A 9,574-nucleotide genomic window follows, 5' to 3' on the forward strand; every position below is an offset into this window, starting at 1 on the left:
AACACATTTGAAAAACCTATTTAATATTGGATTCACAACTATTTGACGCTATAGATGTTGTTGTCTAAAAGCTTTGTTGTGCACTTGGCCTGGATGAGGCGGAGGTCCGTCCAATGCTTGTGCATGCATCTCCCCCCTCTCATCCGCTCTTCGAGTTTGCACACGTGGAGGGCATGGCCCGCCACCACCGCTAGGGCTAGTGTCCAAGATGGCGACGTCCATTGCCATGCATGACAGGCTCCCTCGTCATTGAGACCGATCCGAACTGTCGCCACCACCACCATTCAATTTGTTGCCGCTACTGACACCTGATTTACTTCGTCCAAGGTCGTTTTGCTCCGCTCCGCCCTCGCTCTTACAGGCAAAGCTACTTCATTGTTTATTTGGGAAGAGTTAACTCTGAAATGTGAGTCGATTTTTCTCTCTCTTCTACATGAGTCATATATGCTCTAGTCGTTGGGTAGATTGGTTGAGCCTCATGTACGATGATGAGTCGCTTTTATGTGCCCATACAATTTGATGTGAAATGTTCTTATTTTCCTTGAGGGTAAATTGGGTTGCATTGCTAGGTTCGCACACATCCAAGGTCTGAAACGAAAAACGCACGAGCCTCATGCCCGAGCCGCGAGCCGCCTCCCACCCTTCTTATACCCGGGTGACTAGGGTTTTAGTGGCCTCTTTTATCTCTCTTCTCCCGCCGCCCAGCTCCGCGCCCCTTCTCTCTCCTCGGCGGCGCCGCGGCGATCAAGTGCGAATCGAGTGCGAGACGGGCCTAACCGGAGAGTCCACTATGGGCGGCGAGAAAGAAACCTTTGACATCTCCGACCTCAACGCCTCCCTCCCCGCGGCCGCTGCAGGTAACCTCCGCCCCGCCGACACCGTATCGCATACGTTCGCCCTTGAGTTCGCCCCTAATCGATCCGCGTTGTATTCGTGGTTTACCTGTAGCCCTCAGCGCCGAGGACCGCGCTGGCCTCGTCAATGCCCTTAAGGTACGCCGATTTGGGATTTAGGTTATAGGCTTGTATAATTTGCTTGCATGCATTTTGTTCATGTGTTGTCTGATTCGGTTGCAGGATAAGCTGCAGAGCCTGGCGGGCCAGCACGCCGATGTGCTAGAGTCGCTTTCGCCCAATGTTAGGAAGCGTGTTGAGTTTTTGAGAGAGATCCAGGTTGACCAGACTGTTTCCCTTCTTTGCTTTCCGGTTCTATACAAATCTGATATAAACTCTTTGAGCTGACATTAACTACTTATGAACATCATCTGAATGTGGTATCCCATTTCAGGTTTAGCTTATTTTTCCTCTGATTGTCTTGTAGAATGAACTGATGATAAACAATTCCCTTAGTAGTTATAATGTTAGCCTGAGTGTTTGTCCCGGTTCTTTGAGGCTATGAAGGACTACAATTTGTTGATTTGATGGATTGACCAGATTGTCTTTTGTTGACCCAACATCTGGATGATATCTGAACCTGTAGGACATCTGTATTCAGTTGCTTCTACTACTTTGTTCTGATTGATGATAAAACTAATGAACTGGCCTTTACTCCTGGATCAGGAGAGTACATCTCATTAAGTGATCAATTTTTAATAACTACAATAGCTAGAGATTTTAGCTGGTCCTATGGAGTTGGTTATGAATAAAACACATAAGATTATATGCAGAGTGGATCACTCCATTTGAATCAGTTAAGTATTGATCCTAAATGCCTCTGGTGTATTGTGGATATTGTTGACTGTTAATAACATCCCACACACCATTCATTCCCCATCAGTCATCACTATGTTCAAAGAAATCTTCAGTTGTTCAATCTTTGCATTTGCATTTACCTTGACTTATAATATGATAAAATGCCTAAACTGGTGTCAGGTTTTGTTTGGTTTAGTAAGAAACCTATTACACGGTACCATTGTTACGTGACAGGGGTGGGGGTGTTGGTGTCTAATTTGAGTTTGTGTGTCTGTTTTGGCAATTTTTTTGGGACATGTCAAATATACAACTTGAAATCTGACATGGGTGCCCACGTAACAGTGTATCAAGCGGTCATAATTTTGGGTGTTGATGTATCAAGGATGAATGCATAATTTCTAGCAAAAGACAATCAAGTGCATGAAACATCATGTGGCCTGAACTATGTTATAGACTTATAGGTTGGCACTCAAATTGCAATGCCAATGCATGGAAACACCTAGGCCTAATGCCAATCATGTTATCATGGGGATGATGGAAACAAGGCTTGATGTGTTATTTTCTATGGGTTTGCAAACATTGATGGCAAATCATTCGTATTTTTCATCTTCTCTTAGATTTGTTTGTGCAATGAACGAGTGATTTATTTCCATTGTATTCAATGATATCCTATGCAAGACCTTTTATTACCATTTTTGTTACATTATTGGGGAACCAAATTTTTCAATGTAGTATATAAGCATTTCAGTGCAATACCATTTTGTGTGCCTCCTTTTAACAACTAATTGTGATGACCTATCTAAACTATGTCAAAGGCCAGTTGCTGAGCCTTTTCCTTTTTTGGTTTGCAAGCATAAATTTTTTTGTTTGTTTCTTTTTCTGCCCTTGAAAGTGTGAAGCCTGCATGGGTGTCACATACCCTTCTCACTCTGCTCCCTTGGCCTGCACATAACCATCATGATTGGAACTGAATTCTTTCAAACTTTTGTCTCGGTAATAATGATGTAGAGCCAACATGATGAAATTGAGGCCAAGTTTTTTGAAGAGCGAGCTGCACTTGAGGCAAAGTACCAGAAGCTTTATGAACCTTTATACACAAAGGTAGACTAGTTTTATTTTTTCTGTTTATACTATTTATCTAATTTTTGAAAATATCTAGTTTGTGGTAGTGTACTTTTTTGTGCAAATTGCTGGTGTCACCTGATTTATTTTATTTTATTTTATTTTGTCAGAGGTATGACATTGTAAATGGAGTAGTGGAGGTAGATGGTGTCAGTGATGAACCGACCAGTGAGAATGCTGCTGAGGGAAAAGAACCAGATGGTATAAAACTGAACTTAAAACTCTTATTTAGTTCCCATTCTGAATGACTGATTTGTATTTAAATTTCAGCTAAAGGAGTTCCAGATTTTTGGCTTACTGCTTTGAAAACAAATGAAGTTTTGTCTGAGGAGGTATGTAATTAGACTGCCCTTCTTTCTGTGTTGTTTTCTTTCAATACATTGATCTATGATACTGACTAGATTTCTGCTTAAAGATCCAAGAGCGTGATGAACCTGCGCTGAAATATCTAAAAGATATCAAGTGGTCCAGAATCGAGGATCCTAAGGGTTTCAAGCTGGAGTTTTTCTTTGATACAAACCCATTCTTCAAGAACTCTGTCCTGACAAAAACTTACCACATGGTTGATGAAGATGACCCAATTTTGGAGAAAGCTATTGGGTTGGTGTTTTGTATTCTCTTTTTCCTCTATAAGTTGCTGTCGCTTTGTTCTTCTGTATCGCTGCATGTTTGTGCATGGCTTACTGAACACATTGTGTTTGCAGAACTGACATCGATTGGTATCCTGGGAAGAACCTAACACAGAAGATTCTAAAAAAGAAACCCAAGAAAGGTTCAAAGAATACAAAGCCTATTACTAAAACTGAGGACTGTGAGAGTTTCTTCAACTTTTTCAATCCCCCACAGGTCCCTGAAGACGATGAGGACATTGATGAAGACACTGTATGCCTAAGATCTGTTGTTGACTTTTTTTTTGAGTTGTCACATTTCATATTGCTCCATAGTGAACTGCATTCAATGTTCTCTGTAGGCTGATGAGCTGCAGGGAGAAATGGAGCATGATTATGACATTGGGTAAGTGCAGTTTGTTTCCATGTCCCAAGCAATTTTGAATCCATCGCCTGCTTATAGTATTCCTGTCTATTATATTGCTAATGTACTGATATATTACTGAAATTGGTTTTCAGGACCACCATAAGGGATAAAATTATCCCACATGCAGTTTCATGGTTTACTGGTGAGGCTGTACAAGGTGATGATTTTGCTGACTTGGGCGACGATGATGAGGATGATGATGAAGATGACGACGATGAGGAGGATGAAGAGGATGAGGACGAGGATGAAGACGACGAGGAGGATGATGAGGAAGAAAGCAAGCCAGCACGGAAGGTTGGCCCGCAGTTGACCTGCAATCTGTTTAAATATGGAAATTGAACCTTTCCTCGTGCTAATACATTTCATTTCTAATTGTCTGAACAGTCGGGATCTGGTCGCAAACATAAGGTACATGATCTGAAATTCCCACGCTGAACTGAAGTGTCCCAATATACCTATTTTCTTATTTTCCAAGTATTGTATCAATGAAAATATCTAACTAATGGTGTGTTACATGATCTGAAATTCCCACGCTGAACTGAAGTGCCCCTATATACCTATTTTCTTATTTTCCAAGTATTGTATCAATGAACATATCTAACAAATGGTGTGTTACAGGGGCCGCAGAAGGTGTCGCAAGGAAATGCTGAACAACCAGCGGAGTGCAAGCAGCAGTAAAACTGGCTGGTGGCCATTTCTGGCCTGCTGATGTTGGTGTTTGGTTGATGCAGTATTTTCCATTGAGCTGCCTAGAGGTTATGTCGGTGGTTGTGCCGCACAGGCCAGATGTTGATGTTGATATCTCGAGTTTGGTTTCTATTAGGTGGTGAGGGTGTTGTCTGGGGCACGTTGTGCTGCGTTGGTGGATGGAATATTGGTTTGCAACTTGTCTGCTAGTGTCTTGGGGTTTTAGCATTGTGCAATCGGATGATATTATATGGTTGTGTAATTATCTTTGCACTCAGCCTATAATGGCTCTTTATTTGCCCTAGGTCTATTGGCTATCTCGAATTGATCACTCCATCCCAAATTATAAGATGTTTGTCTTTTTTAATTCTATGTTGACTGCTTGTCTTATTCAAAAAATTTGTGCAAATGTAGTTAAATTTAAGTCATTCGTAAAGAATTTTGATTAATAAACTAAGCCATGACAAAAGAAGTGATATTTTGCATGAATTTTTGAATAAGACGAATAGTCAAAGTTGGTGTTAAAAAAGTCAAACGTTTTATAATTTTTTGGGAGGGATTGAGTAGTTAGTTTCGTTAGTTTTCCGGGGGACGACTGAAGAGCTCTTGTTGTCAACCATTGTTTGGTGTTACGTTTGCTAGATGGTGACTCAGACGATTCTTTGCGAGCACGAGCATACAATTGACACTATGGCGGCGTGTCTCGTGGTCTATATAAGACTAATTGACAAAATCAGATCTGTGGCGGAGTAGGGTGCTGGCGATGAAGATTTTGAATCCAAATTGCGAGTTTGATGATTTTGACAGCAACCCTGTATTTGTTTACAACATCATTGGCACGACAGCAACCCTGTATTGTTAACTTGACGTTGATGAACCTGTCTTGTCTACTTCACGGCGAACGGTGACGACGAGGACAGGACAGGAGGAAGACGTGCTTTTCGAGCTGTGCAATGTGCATTATCCACGTGGCTCTTCGTGGGCTAAATCTGGACGTCCATGGAGGTGTATAGCTAACTTAACATAGCGTGTAGAACTTCCATCTTCAGGAGTGTTGGACAATTGCATCCAATGGCGTACGATTATTGGGGCATTATTATCTACATGGTTCTTTGAGGGCAAAATCCGGGCGTCCATGGAGGTGCGTTGCATAGGGTGCAGAACTTCCACCTTGAGGAGCGATGCATATTCTTCAAGCCTCAAGCTCAACCCTTCTTGTTTCCAATGCACTCTTGAAGCCTCAAGTTCAATCCATTCTCGTTTCTAATGCACTTAAGCTGCCTCGAGCTCAACCCTTTTTCGTATCTAATGTACTTGATCTTATTCTTATCAATGGACACGTCTAGTGGGGAGGGCATGTATCTTTTCTTCATATTTTTTAGATTGCTATATCCAAAGCAAACGTGGTTATGTAGCACGGCTTGTATTGGTGACTTTTGAACATAATATACATATCCGTACAAAGCACAGAAGTCATTGGTTGGCTATTGTAACGTAGCGCAGTCACTAGAATTACTAGTGATTATTCAGAACCAAATTTCACAGAAAAAAGTGACCTTACCCAAGAAATACAACCCTCATAAATATTTGGAAGGTGATTTGGTAGCATTAATATTTGGAAGGTTACACAAAAAACAAAGTAAGCATGGAAGCGCATCAGTGTTGTACAAAAGCCTATCAACAGTTAGCAAAAAAAAAAAAAAAAAAGAAGCTCACCACAGAAAATCTTTAAACATCGGCTGTGCTCAACATTGAACCTGATATCTGCACATATGCCATCTGAGTGTAACCATTGAACACTGAGGCATCCAATCTTGCTAGACCGATTTTTCGAAACAAGCCATAGCGACCATCTTCAATGATTGGGTCAACAGCACGTGCTGGGTCATACCTTGTTTGATGTGTTAAGGATGGACCAGCAACAGGAGGAAGCTCCCAATACAAATCCATCACTGATTCCACGAGCCTGCTGTTTTGAAAATGCTCTTTGTGCGAGATGGCCTTATTGCTATGGTTGAAATTGTCTCGCATATAACCTTTAACACCCCACCATGCATCATCCTTTCCACATAGATCATCTATCTCCACAGCCTTCTCCCAGAACTTCTTCCGTTTAAATCTTAATCTTGCCTCATCACTATCCCAAAAGCAGCTATGTCCACCACCTGGATGCAAGAGAACTTGGTGATTACATTTTGCAATTATGGTTCACTATCACTATGTTCTTTAAGAATAATACTATACTTTTATCACAAGGAACCTTCAGGCCACAGAACATATCACAATAATGTGCGCAAACAATACAGATTAATAAAAACCCTTTGCTCCATAACAGGTATTCTAGGAATCTTAGATAAGGTGAGGAAAGGGGAAACAAGTACGTTACTCTATGAGGAATGTTGACAAATATATTCCTTGTCATCAATTAAAAGAAGATGCAGATCTGATGTATGATTGATCACAGATCTGTTGCACAGTGGATATGCTGTACCATGGACATTTAGAATCTAAGGTGACAAGCCACAAACCTCTGATGTATGATTGATCACAGATCTGCCTCAAGGAATAATGGTCACCTGTACCAGTATCATAGTTGTCCTCAAATATGAGATGCCTGAATCCAGCCTTTAGCGCTTGCTTTAACCTATGCATAATATGTTTTCATATAAGTATTCAAACAAAAAATAATAATTGCTTGATTTTTCGTCACTTTCATGCTTAGGGTTGGTGACAAAAAGAGCGGTAAGCAAACACTAAAACACATACAATCAGAATTACAGTTTACCACAATCAAGATAAAAACAAACAGAAAAGTTCTATGAATAGATTTTACCTTTTCAACTCACTTTGGTGGTCATCAAAGAAAACAAGCACCTTATCGGGATCAGAAATGCCATGATTCCTCAATAGTTTTCCCCAGTCAACGCTTCCAAAATCAACAAAATCCTTCCCCGCAAGGTAAGTGCAGTTTCCATCAACATATGCAGGTCCCTTCTTAAGATATTTCTCAGGGTGCCTAGGAGAGAGTGATACAATCCTAGTATTTGGCATGGCCTTCCGCAGAACCCAAGTAGAGTGCCCCTTGAAAGCACCACTCTCAATCATCAGATCCGGTTTAAGCCAGCGAGCCATAAACCAAAGCCCAAAACTGTGGTCAAAGCCCATTCCATACATGTTATTTTTGATGGGGCGTGTCTCATATATTGGTACAAATTCTTCCAATCCATTAAGTAGGTCTTTAGACGTCCATTCCACAGTCTTCCCTGTTTTTGATCTGCCTTTTGTGACGGAGAAAAAGGATAAGATATGGCATCCCACATAATGTAAGTTTTATTGTATCGAAGAAACTGACACCAAGGAAATTATAGGTGGCATCATCGAAAAAAACCTCACTTCAGAAAAAAACCTACTAACATAAATAACTGTTCATTACAGCCAACAAGTTTATTTCTAAAGGAATACCAAGGAAGTGCCAATAGTTATGGACTGACGTTTTGAAGAAAAAACTGAACAACTTATGCCATGTACGGGTTAGTAGAAAATCAGTGGGTTATACATAGCCAGTCCTTACAGATTATATAAAACTAACAAATTAGCCATTGTGGAGAGTGAGGTTTCAAACGATAGTACCAGACTAACTACCAGGCAGCATTTCAGCTGAATCTATGAAGTGGCTAGTGAATTATCTATGAAGTGACAGGAGAAGGCAGATTAGTTTGCCATATGAGGATTATTTTCCCCCCACACAACTCGAATATGTTGGCAAAGCACAAAGTAGAATCAGAGTGCTTGAACGAACGAAGCAACCCGATCTCTCTCCCCGAAAGTGAAAGGAAGGAAGGAAGCAAGCAAGCAACAGCGGCGCGAGTGCTTACACCAGGGGACGCCGAGGGAGCCAAAGTCGGAGGCGGCGGCGGCGTCGGGGAGGGCGAGGAAGCGCGCATCGAGGCGCGGCGGCGCGCAGTCGACGCTGGGGCGGGCGCGGCCCCAAAGGAACGCAGCGACGGCGACGGTGAGAAGGAGCAGCAGGGAGACGACCGCGCGGTGGGAGGAGTGCAGGCGAGTGTAGGCGGCGACGAAGCCGGGGTGCGCCTTCCGGGTCTTGGACTCGTCGCCGCCGTCCCCTGCGGCGGCGGAGGAGCACGACGTCGCGCCGGCCGCGCGGGCGGAGAGGCCAATGTCGTGCATGCCGATGCGACGGTGAGGAGACGACAACAGATCGGGGGGAAAGTTTCTCGGTGGTGGAAGATTGGCCGGGCTCGAGTGCGATGTAACTGTGCGCGCGCGAGTGGGAGTGGGAGAAAATTGGTTATCTCCACTCCCGATTCCTAAAAAGCGGTCAGGGTCTCGTGCCGCCTCCACTGGTTCGCACTCGCCCAGGCCGCCGCCGGCGCCACCACCACCAGGCGAGGAGGAGGAGGAGGCGATGCGGGCATAGTGCGGCGCGAGGAGCTGAGGAGAAGAACTGAAGAACCCCTAGGCGGGGGCGGCGTGCCTTTCACGTGGCCAACGCCCGAACTAGGAGGAGATGGGGCCCAGCTGTCTGTCGAGGTAGACAGGTAGAGAAATCACTTTCTTTCGTATCCTTCTCATGTCATGGTGTAAAATAATCTCTGTCGAGGTAGACAGGTAGAGAAATCACTCCCTTTCTCTCCTGTCATGGTTTAAAATAATCTCTTGGTTAGGTAGAAACTGGCATATACAAATTAACCACATGAGTTTGGATAACCGCTGAAGGGTACTCATAATGCAAGACTCGATCACAGAGTCCAAGATAATTAATTACATATTATTTATGGTATTTTGCTGATGTGACAGCATATTTATTGAAAAAAAAGGTAGAAAAATAAGACTCCAAGTCTTATTTAGACTCTAAGTCTACATTGTTCGAGGTAATAAATTACTTTAGATTCTATGATAGAGTATGCATTGTGAGTGCCCTGATGATGTTTTCTATCATGGCAAAAGAACAATTGCGGATTAAAGGGAGGGTTTTTTTTTACCAACAAGATTAAAGGGAGGTTGATCACTAGAATGAA

General features: G+C 42.7%; 2 protein-coding genes across 2 annotated transcripts; one reads left to right on the top strand and one right to left on the bottom strand.

The window, feature by feature from the left end:
• LOC8068788 (nucleosome assembly protein 1;1) lies at positions 664-4,886 on the top strand. The gene is made up of 12 exons (XM_002436436.2): positions 664-857; positions 949-992; positions 1,077-1,172; positions 2,700-2,792; positions 2,924-3,014; positions 3,084-3,145; positions 3,229-3,413; positions 3,518-3,695; positions 3,784-3,827; positions 3,941-4,142; positions 4,233-4,256; positions 4,467-4,886. The coding sequence occupies exons 1-12, from the start codon at positions 791-793 to the stop codon at positions 4,524-4,526; spliced, it is 1,146 nt and encodes a 381-aa protein (XP_002436481.1). The 5' UTR covers positions 664-790; the 3' UTR covers positions 4,527-4,886.
• Positions 6,093-9,047, bottom strand: LOC8071317. Its single transcript, XM_002437793.2, has 4 exons — positions 8,411-9,047; positions 7,369-7,813; positions 7,064-7,179; positions 6,093-6,700 (listed from the first exon to the last, which is right to left on the bottom strand). Exons 1-4 carry the CDS (start codon positions 8,721-8,723, stop codon positions 6,264-6,266), a joined length of 1,311 nt encoding a protein of 436 aa, XP_002437838.1. The 5' UTR covers positions 8,724-9,047; the 3' UTR covers positions 6,093-6,263.

Source organism: Sorghum bicolor, chromosome 10, assembly GCF_000003195.3.
Source record: "Sorghum bicolor cultivar BTx623 chromosome 10, Sorghum_bicolor_NCBIv3, whole genome shotgun sequence".
Lineage (NCBI taxonomy): Eukaryota > Viridiplantae > Streptophyta > Magnoliopsida > Poales > Poaceae > Sorghum > Sorghum bicolor.

Coding starts and splice junctions, on each gene's coding strand:
- LOC8071317 (XM_002437793.2), bottom strand. CDS start 8,723: ATGCACGACATTGGCCTCTCCGCCCGCGCGGCCGGCGCGACGTCGTGC. Junction 7,814..8,410: donor CTCCCTCGGCGTCCCCTGGT/GTAAGCACTCGC, acceptor CCGTCACAAAAG/GCAGATCAAAAACAGGGAAG. Junction 7,180..7,368: donor CACCAAAGTGAGTTGAAAAG/GTAAAATCTATT, acceptor TATTATGCATAG/GTTAAAGCAAGCGCTAAAGG.
- LOC8068788 (XM_002436436.2), top strand. CDS start 791: ATGGGCGGCGAGAAAGAAACCTTTGACATCTCCGACCTCAACGCCTCC. Junction 3,146..3,228: donor ATGAAGTTTTGTCTGAGGAG/GTATGTAATTAG, acceptor TTCTGCTTAAAG/ATCCAAGAGCGTGATGAACC. Junction 3,828..3,940: donor GAGCATGATTATGACATTGG/GTAAGTGCAGTT, acceptor ATTGGTTTTCAG/GACCACCATAAGGGATAAAA.